Here is a 10,339-nt window from a genome sequence, read left to right as displayed (position 1 = left end):
GGGATTAACTCAGTAGTTAAGTGAAAATTTTCTTTGTGGGACTTAAAAATCGTTGCTATTGTGCTGTGTCAGCTAGACATAATTAGTGAAATATACAAAAGGGATTCATTTCATCACATAGATTCCGGTAGTACCATCCTAGGGTGTGTTTAATTAGGATGAACTGAGGAAAGTAGAAATGCTTCACTCAAGAAATACTCATGCACTCAAAGGGAAGGGAGAAGGAGAAGCATATAACTTGAAGATGATCGATCGAAAGCAAAATTTTTTTTTCCATTTTTTTCAATGCACTGGTTCAAACTCTGTTGTGGTATTCTCGAACAACTTCAAAATTTATAATTCAGGAAAAATTATGAAAGACGAAAAAAAAAAAGGGATATAGATAATAACTAGCCCATCTCCACAACAAAATAATTAAAGCTGAAGTATCTTCAGCCTTCTAAGTACTAGGCCATCTCATATTCTTTTGAGTCATCATCGTCGAAGCAATTCTTCCAGACTGGATGTTTCTTCCAGACTCTTTCCACCATGGAATCAATGGGGATACCTTTGGTCTCAGGCAAGAGGACAATCACAAAAAGGCCCATGACGACAATCCATGCAGAAAAGAAGAAGAATATGTAGGCTTTCATGTGGCACATCATGGACAAGAACATCTGGGCTATGACGAAGGTGAAGAGCATGTTGGAGCTGACTGCAAAGGCAAAGCCTGCTGTTCTTGTTTCCAGTGGGAATGTCTCGCTGGGAATCAACCATCCCAGGGGACCCCATGACCATGCAAACGACATCACGAATGTGCACACCATGACCACCACCACTGCTGCCAAACCCTTGTCAAGTGACCCTGTTTCGGACAATTTAAGATGCAAGATCACTCCAATTGTAACCTGGACAAAAGTGAAAATGCATTGTCAGGATCAGCATTAGAATAGTCAAGAAAAATATATGCCTATGTATAGTGTTCCAAGTTTACTGGTAAGCCCGGAATTTGAATCGGAGAGCATTTTAAGAGAGCGTTCCCCTGGTTAATGGAGCGAATCCGTGATGAAAATAATTGTTTTTATGCTTGGCGGTGTTGTAAGAGAGATCTAGCATGACAAAATGGTATTCGAGTCTAACAAGCGTTGTAATGAAAATTTAGACGAGCGTATAATGTGTATATATACCTGAGAGATTAACATCTGGCAACAGGCTTGAAGAAGCAATTTTCTCCTGCCAACTTTGTCAACAAGGAAGATGGCGACGAAGGTGCTGCCAACATTAACAAGGCCAGTGATGACTGAGGACAGGAGTGAAGCATCAGACTTGAATCCCAGAGTCTGGAAAAGAACTGGTGCATAGAACATGATAGCGTTGATCCCTGTGAACTGCTGGAAGACCTGAAGGGCAACAGCTATTACCAATGGGGGAAGGCTTTGTTTCTTCATGAGTTTCTTGAATGGTTGCTTGATTTTGCTAGCAATCTCACAAGCCGACAAGATTTCTTCAAATTCAGCGTCAACTTCATCAACACCCCTGATCTTCTTCAGAGCTGCCTTTCCTTCTTCTTCTCTCTTCCTTTCCACAAGGCTGGCGGGAGACTCAGTAATGATCAACGACCCGGCGAAGAGTACTACAGCAGGAACTGCTGCACCTCCAAGAGAGAATCTCCACCCATTGGGATGCATCGTTGAGGTACCATAGTTGACAAGATTAGCAATGAAGATACCAATGGTAACAGCCAGTTGGAAAAGGATATTGACTGCTCCCCTGAGATGGACTGGTGCAATCTCTGTCAAGAACAAGGGCACAGCCTGCACATTTTCCAGTCAAACGTACCAAAATTACTTCTTGTAATTAACTTTTATAATGTAACTCAATTCTGTATTACTAATCAATTCTGTAAGTACCTCATTTCCAAAACCAACTCCAACTCCAAAGAGAATTCTACCCAAAATGAGCATCCAACCAACTTGAGCAGCAGCACTCAAGGCAGCGCCAGCCATGAAGAAGGTGGATGCCATGAGAATTGTGGGCTTGCGTCCCAGCACATTGCAAGCCTTTGATGCAAAGAAGCTAGAAACCAAGGCAGCCAGGTACAAGGAAGATGTGAACAGCTGCAGCATTTGATCATCGTACTTACAGTAGTTGTTCTCCGCTGCATGTAACTTTCTCTCGTAGATTCTTGGAAAGAATTTAATCAAGAAATCATCCATGCCCGTAACACCACCTAATATCAACCCCAATAAAATAAAAATAAAACGACAATAACTACCATCAGAATTTTTTAAAGCAAAAAAAGGAAAATTGGAAACGTTTTGTTGATTATAAATTTGTTACATACCAGAAATACCGATGTCATAACCAAACATCAGCCCCCCGAAGGCTGCAAGGATCCAAGAAGCGAAGACATAGGGGGTGATCTTTGACTTGAAAACAGGGTCGGCCATTTTCAATTGCTGTTCCAAACTGATGCGCAGATGCAAATATCACTCAGCCTTTTTCCTTTAAAGGAAAAATTTATATTGACAAGGGTTCTTATATACAGATTTCACCTGTAAATTATTTATATAAATTGATATACATATATGTACAAGGAGAGTAATGAGAGCACAAGATAGTTTTTAGTTTTCTTGCCCCTTACTCTCCCTCCTGTACTTATTAGGAGATGGTGATAGTGAATTGCCGTGTTCATCTTTGCATTTTGGTTCATCTTTTTATACTAGATTTTGCAGGCTTCATGCACTTAAACTTCGGATTAATTTGTGGATATGTGTTGATTTAGATGAGCAGGATCGAGTCACAAACCTTGTTTACCGCATCTCATTCTTTGACTAGGATTTTAGTGCTTTCACTGTCACACGTGATGATGCAAAATAATTACCGCTCACTTACACTAGAATTTAGGGGTGGAAAAAGTCAAAAGTCAAAAGGATTACAAAAACTGAGAATGGTCAAAATATAACAATAAAAAAAAAAAGTGTACCACCGTTCAATTCACTGCACTTTTTTTTTAATTTTTGGAGAATTCCCATCCTCTAAACTCTCTTTATTAACTGTGCCACATATAGTATATATCCATCACAAATATTACCACAAAGCCGTACACTTTTAATAGTCAAGAATTGGAAAATAGAATCTTTATCTTTTGTTCTTTTGGTCCTAAAGTCTTTACAATGAGGATAAGATCAAATGACATTTCTTTGGTCATTATTTGTTGGATATGGACTGAACAACAAAAAAAAAGAAAGAAAGAAAAGAGGGTGCATTCAAATAAATAAAGGCAAAATTTAAATTCTAGTGTCGGATTAAATTTAAATATATACACTGTCGAATTTAAATTTTATATACACTGCTGGTTTAAAATTTATATGCACTGTCGGATTAAAATTAAAATTATAAGATTAATCTTATTTAAAATTTATATACACTATCGGATTAATCTTAGATATATGATACATGTGCAAAGTTTGAATTTAAACTTTAAAATTTGTTCATGTGTTATCCATTCAACCATAATAGTATATACACTAATAATGTATATAAAATTTACTCATAAATAAATGTAGTAAAGCAGCTTCACACAGGAGTTTCATACTTATTATTAGACTTATCGGAGTTTGGTAAAATAGACGATTCCATGCTGTAATTTTTTTGGAGGGAGGCAGGACACGAGGATGTACAAAATTTCCAACAGATTGTACATTATGTGTACGCTACCATCACAAAATATTTAGTGTCTGTTTGATAACATAAAAAAGTGCTGAAACTGAATTCATTCAGACATTTAGATGTTTTGGGTGTTTGATAAATAAAAATTTTTCTGTTGAACTTATTAAGTGGTGTTGAATTTGTAAATATTTTTTTCAGCACAAGAATCGTAACTGAATGCTTAATTTGATAAGAATCAAGAGATTTACTTCAACTACTTTATCTTATCTACCAAATCTATCATTGTTTGTTAATTACATTCAAAATTCTTATCTAATTAAACAACCTAATATTCTCTATCCAAAATCCTTATCTAATTAAACAACCTGACATTCTCTGTTTAATGGCTTTCTACTTCTATTTTCTCCCTATTTAATGGCTTTTTTACAATTTCTCCATACTACTCACATCTGTCTATTCCTTATCTTTTTTCATTTTTCTACTCTTTTATAATTTTGTCATTTTTTTCCTCCCAATTTTTTTATTGCTACCGTACTCACCGATCTCAAATTCATTATTTCCAAGGTAGCGTCAACATTTTTCCATTGAAGTAATTAAATTTCTATATAACTTGGTGTGAATTTAAAACTTGTTTATTGCAGCTTCCTTTTGCTTATATTTGGACTTTTCTTATCAAACTCTGATTTAAAAATATATTTGCACCGATATTTGGACTTTTCCATAATATATTTCTTCTTTTATATTACTTTGGTTTAAAAATAAATATTGTCATTTTCATACCTAACAATTTTAAGTTAATTAAATCATAGGTTCTATTTTCTTTTTGGTTTAAAAGATAGAAGGGCAAAATTGTACAATTTATCTTATTAAGTATTAAGTTATAAATGTTTATCAAACAGTATAAATATGTTCAGCATTAAGATTCAGATATTCATATATCTTTTTTCAATGCTTAATATTCAGCAAATTAATTTTTTCAGTATTCAGAATTCAGAATTTAGAATTCAGAATTCAGAATTCAGTTTTATCAAACGAGACCTTAGTTAACTATATTGTAGGTCCTCTACATCGCATGAAAAAGAATGTACATCATGTTCTGTACTTCATGTATTTCTCAAAGTTCAAATTTGAACCCAACTTATGTTATGGTAACAAATGTTCAAAATCCAACCCAGATCATAAATACAGTTGAAAAATAGTTAAGCAGTGATAAATTCGAGTTAATTCTTTCCTCAAAATTCTAGTTGAAAATTTCCTCTGTAGCAATATTTTATTTCATTTCCATGACTTGCAGATTAACATTTTAAGTCTTGCAGCTTAACTTTTTAAGGTTATGGCATATATTCTAATCCGAATATCATCCTTCCAAGGTTATAAATGTATTCTGACCTGAAAATTCAAATGTAAAAAAGAAGAAAAAGTTTGTTGGAAATCATGAATTCTCTCCCGTAATCAATAGTTTGCGTGATTTCATGTGATGTCTATCACATATGTCCCATTTCAATATGCAAAACCGGCCTGTATTCCAATACATATACAGTTTCAGACAGCAGTCTCAAGTTCACTTCCATATCCATGCAAGTCACCAAAAGAACTAGCAAGAGAAGCCTTATCTATACATGTGTTGTTTCTTTTCATTACCAGAGTGACGATTCAAAAGTGAAAACTGGAGAAAAAAATGAAGCAAGCATTAAGCCAGAAACTGTGGAGATCCTTTCCCAAAGCAAATAGTAGTGTGATTCAACTATCAGTTTATCGTTTCCGTAATTATCCGAAATGCAATATACTGTGATTCCGGTCGTATGCCAAATGGGTACTTGAAAAGACAAAAAAAAATTGAAGATCAAGAATGAAATGAAACAAAATAACAGAAATGAAGTAACTCTTAACATTTAAAAAGAATTAGAACCTTACCTCTTGAGCTAGAAGGTATAAAAGCCAAATTAATGGATGTATATGTTGGCAGCAATGCTGGAGAAGATGGAAATATCCTTAAGAGACGTATACAGATGTATATGTTGGCAGATGTACGTATACGCTGGAGAAGATGTGTACGTTGGCAGCAAAAATTTTTCTATCTTTTTGTCGACTTCCATTTACTTCCAAAAGACGTATACCGATGCAAGTATATATGCACCGAATTCGTCTGGATTTCTAATCGGGAAGAGATTTTGCTAGATTTTCCGATTGAAATGCAATCACTCAGGAATATGTGATGAGTTGTTATGGATAATTATATTATCCACATACCTTCTTTGAGCGAATGATGCAAATGGAAGGAAACAAAAAATTTTTAGGTCACGCATCTATATTGGCTGACATGTCATCCGATATGACTTTTTTTTTTTGGAGCAAATCATATCTTTTTTTGAGGAAATCATATCTGAAATATTTGATAACATGTAACTGACCATTATTGACATGAACACTAATAGGTGCTGCCAAACCTTTTTTCTCGTTTCAATTTACATTATCCATCAAGCACAACCTTACAAGTTTCTTTTCCTTTCTTTCTTTCTTGTTTTCAAATTTTTGATAAGAGCATCAAGAATGCACTAAACATTAATAAGCAATATATATATATACACACACACATATATATGCATTGTATGTTTGTAAATGTTATGTACTGTGATGCCCAGTCATATGATTCTTAATTTAGATTTATAAAAATAAAATGAAATTTAAATATTTAAAATATTGCAGCCATCAATCTTCTCCTCTATAAAATGCATAAAATACTATTCTAGTATGTTCTGGTTGATTTTTAATTGTAGCGGAAAGCTTAGAAAAACATTAGTCAAGTAAATAAAGATGAAGAACTAATCACGTCTGAATTCTTAGCACATACAACAAAGATTTCATGGCATTTTAACCCGTTGAATAACTACTTTTATCAAGCCAAATAATTCGTAATATTTCAAATGTTTCAACGGCCAAATACTTGAGCTAAAATGCTTATCTAGATACAAGAAATTTTTTTAGGGAAAACAGGAAAAACTCCCCATTAGTTGTCTAAATATTGTGAAGTTAAACAAAATAATATGTTTGTCAAGTCCTCTATTCCTTAGTCATTGAATATGGTAGCTGATCATGAAAAAAATTTGGTCATTGAATATGTTTACTGAGGAATCATTTCATATTATGTTCAAGACAAATGTGATTCTTAGGCATGGTAAAAATATTTTAACCCTAGAATATAAACTAAAAAAAATCACATAGTGCTCCTATCTATCTTTGACTCAAAATGAAAAATTAAACCTAAAGTTCGATAAAACTAAGATACACATTAAAGAGCACCCAATTAACGGATAAAGTTAATACCAAGTTAACTAAGGGTTAATGGATAAAGTTAACACCAAATTAACTCCACACATGCTTTATTATTGTAAAGATATTAATGGTAATAAATTACTGATTCATAGCACGTATTGTATAGAGTAAAAACGGCATCATTATTTGCCTTCTTAAATATCTTTAAAAAATTATCTAAGTATGTTGGTTTTGTTAGGGATATTAACAAAACTTTTTAAGGATATATATAGTGCTAGATGCTTGTAATTTTTACATCCCATCAAAGTTATCAAGTCTGACCTATTCTATTTTATCGCACATGAATCGTATTAATGGAATTTATTAGATACAATATTAACTAATAGATTTCCTTGGTCTTTTTTTTTCTTCATATTCGCTACTAATTAATTTACGCTAAAATACTATGATTTTTTTATTACATAGTCGAAAATGGTTAAACACAAAAATCTTTTGTCCAATTAATTTCTTTTTCTCATACTTTTGTTAAATTTTATTTCTAAATAGTATTCTAATACTTTTTTATTTTTATTTTTTCTAGAAGCCACCTCAACAAGATCCAAATCTGAATTCGTTTTCCCAAAGGAAAACTAATTTCCAATTTGAAGTTTCAAAAAAATTATCTTATTGGAATTTTAGTGGTAAAATCAAATTATAAAGTTTTCCAAACAACAACTCTAGATTATTTTGTTCCAAATAAGCTTACACTTGATAAGGAAATCTTGTTCAATCAAATTCTATTTCTTAAAACAATCTCAAGGTCTGAATCACATATATAAGCCGATTACGCATTCATGATTGGGAAAGCAAGAAAAGAGAGTCATTATATTTTTTATTTAATTAAGCTTTACATGTCATCCCCAAATGATACTTAATTGCATTTTATTCCATAATATAAGGAAATTGACCGCAAAGAAAATATATTCCTAGTCTCAAAATTAACATTTCCTAAATATCATACTAGAAATTATAGAATATACATTCAAATTAAAATTGTGGATTTATTATGTTTGGAAAATGATATATTACATTTTTGTTTGTTTTAAGCACAATTTTACCTTTATCAATAGGCAAGATGTTTATACGAGAGATAAGAAGCTACAGTACAAAGCCAAACACTTCACTTGGAAAATTTGTTAAGAGAAATCGCATCACAAACTCATCTCCTAATTTTCCTTGGGGTCTGGAACATTCCTTTTAGAAGCCATTAATCTCCTACTTCTCCTTGCTGTTTGGAACGTTCCTTCCAGAAGCCGCATAATGATGACTATTTATCTCAATTTTTTTTATTAAAATTTGTTAAAAAATGATTTTTAAAAATTTAATGTATTCTTAATAAGTTTAACATTATCTGGTTAATGATGGTGTAAATATGCCGTAGTGTTTATCTGTTTTTTGTTGCCTATTCACTTTTGCATTTATTGAAATTCCATTGGTAGAGTTTTAAATGTTCGTATTGCTTAATTTATGGGAGACTATATATACATGTCTTTTTTCAGCATCCTTCTTAATTCCTTGTGGCCTTTTAAGTGCAAAGGTCAAAGCACATTTTGTAATAAATTAGAGGATGAATTGCACTATCGATTAGTCATCACGTGATATTAGTTGAAAGTTTGAAACACATAGTTAGGGTTTAACTTTATGTACGAAAAGTTTAATTATAAGTGAGTTTTAGATCAATACTTTTATTTATCATACAATCGTTTCAATTTTTTTGCTTCAACGTATAATGAAATTGCACGTATACTCTTATTGCTTTAATTTATATAATTATATACTGTTGCTTTGATTTGTAGAATCTATATATATATATATATATATATATGTATGTATAAGTAACTATTTTAATTAGAGTTGTTTCTCACTCCTATGTGGCATGCTTAATTGAAGAGAATTAACGAGTTATGGGTCATTTGAATTTTACTCATATTGAATATTATATTATATGTTTAAAAATTATCCCTAATTTCAAAATAACTTTAAAAAATAACTAATCTTATCTTTGTGATATCTAAAATAACTTTAAAAAATAACTAATCTTATCTTAATGCTTTCTATGAAATTATTACATAGAATTATAGTAAAACCTTTTTCAAATCACAATTATTAAAATCTTACATATTCCATAAATTACTTCCTTTCAGCACCATATTATTGATTACTATTCAAATTGTTCATCATTTGTTCCCTTAATTTTGAATTAACTTAGCACAAAAAAGAGAATTAACTGTTACACCGACATATTTACTAATGTTATTGGAAACTAAATATTTATTGATGAAAAAAACTGTATTGCTGGATCTTTTCTACTTAACTAAATGTGAATATATAATTCTAGGTCTACGGTCATAATAAAAATTTAAATTATCTAAAAAAATATTTATATAAACAAAAGAATATTTACCAAGTTTTTTGATATGGGATACATTATTTGATATATACTATCATATTATAGTGAAAGTATGTAAACAAATTTTTAAAAATTAGTAAATAATTGAACATTTAGAATACATTAATTTTTTAAAGTTAATATGAATAAACATGTAGGATTGCTCTTAATTTTCATATTTAAATTATTCATATTTGTATAAATTCACAATAAATAAGAAAAAAAACCGTGCTAAGACACAGGCAAAATTCTAGTTTAACATTATAAAGTAGCTTTATTCCATATCTAGCTCTATTTTATAAGGAAGTTTAGCTCCATAAAATTCTTTTCCTAATATAAAGCATCACCACTAATAGTACATAAATACCCTTACTAATAGTAGAAGGGGCATCGGATTTGAACGCGTTATATTAGTGCTTTAATATATAGTGTGTGTGTGTGCATATGCGTAAATGCATGTATATGAATGCGTGCATGTATATGAGTGTGACAACTTTGTTGATCTTTCTCGTTAATCGCAATCTTTAGAGCAGTGCTTTGCATTACATACGCAGGCTTCTCCATTCGAAGACAAAGCGACTAAGGAATGCTTCACTTTAGCCATCTACGCATTCAACCGATAACAGGTTCCGCAACCATATCGCACATCCAATTGAGAAAACTATTCCGGTCAGCAACTACATAGCATCAAATTACGTAGTTATAATAGCTAAATGTCTAAAAGTAAGCTCAAAACCAACAATTTGTAAATATCACAAGTTCTGTGTCATTGACTTCTGCACCAAGCAACACCCTGGGAACACAACATGCCTCGTTCCACGCACATGCAGTATACGATGAACCTTGTGGAGCATGTTTTGTTCAGCTACTTAAGAGTTCATCGCTCAACTCCAGTCATTAACCATCGTGAGAGAGAGAAAGAGAAAGCGTGCATGCATTTGTGCCACAAATCCTTGAAACCTTTTCAACGCGAACAAGAGAATAACA

At 31.9% G+C, this 10,339-nt stretch overlaps 1 protein-coding gene across 1 annotated transcript; it reads right to left on the bottom strand.

The window, feature by feature from the left end:
- Positions 1 to 446: 446 nt before the first annotated feature.
- LOC113764983 (sugar transport protein 8) lies at positions 447 to 2,692 on the bottom strand. The gene is made up of 5 exons (XM_027309033.1): positions 2,666 to 2,692; positions 2,324 to 2,408; positions 1,890 to 2,209; positions 1,167 to 1,793; positions 447 to 887 (listed from the first exon to the last, which is right to left on the bottom strand). The coding sequence occupies exons 1-5, from the start codon at positions 2,690 to 2,692 to the stop codon at positions 447 to 449; spliced, it is 1,500 nt and encodes a 499-aa protein (XP_027164834.1).
- Positions 2,693 to 10,339: the final 7,647 nt, after the last annotated feature.

This window comes from Coffea eugenioides, chromosome 3 (assembly GCF_003713205.1).
Source record: "Coffea eugenioides isolate CCC68of chromosome 3, Ceug_1.0, whole genome shotgun sequence".
Lineage (NCBI taxonomy): Eukaryota > Viridiplantae > Streptophyta > Magnoliopsida > Gentianales > Rubiaceae > Coffea > Coffea eugenioides.
This window is presented reverse-complemented; position numbering and strand designations above follow the sequence as displayed.

Bases quoted from the DNA above. Each gene is read 5' to 3' on its own strand.
- LOC113764983 (XM_027309033.1), bottom strand. From the start codon at position 2,692: ATGAACCAAAATGCAAAGATGAACACG. The intron at 2,210-2,323 runs GTATGTAACAAA...GGTTGATATTAG, and splicing joins TTATGACATCGGTATTTCTG to GTGGTGTTACGGGCATGGAT. The intron at 888-1,166 runs GTATATATACAC...ACTTTTGTCCAG, and splicing joins GCCAGATGTTAATCTCTCAG to GTTACAATTGGAGTGATCTT.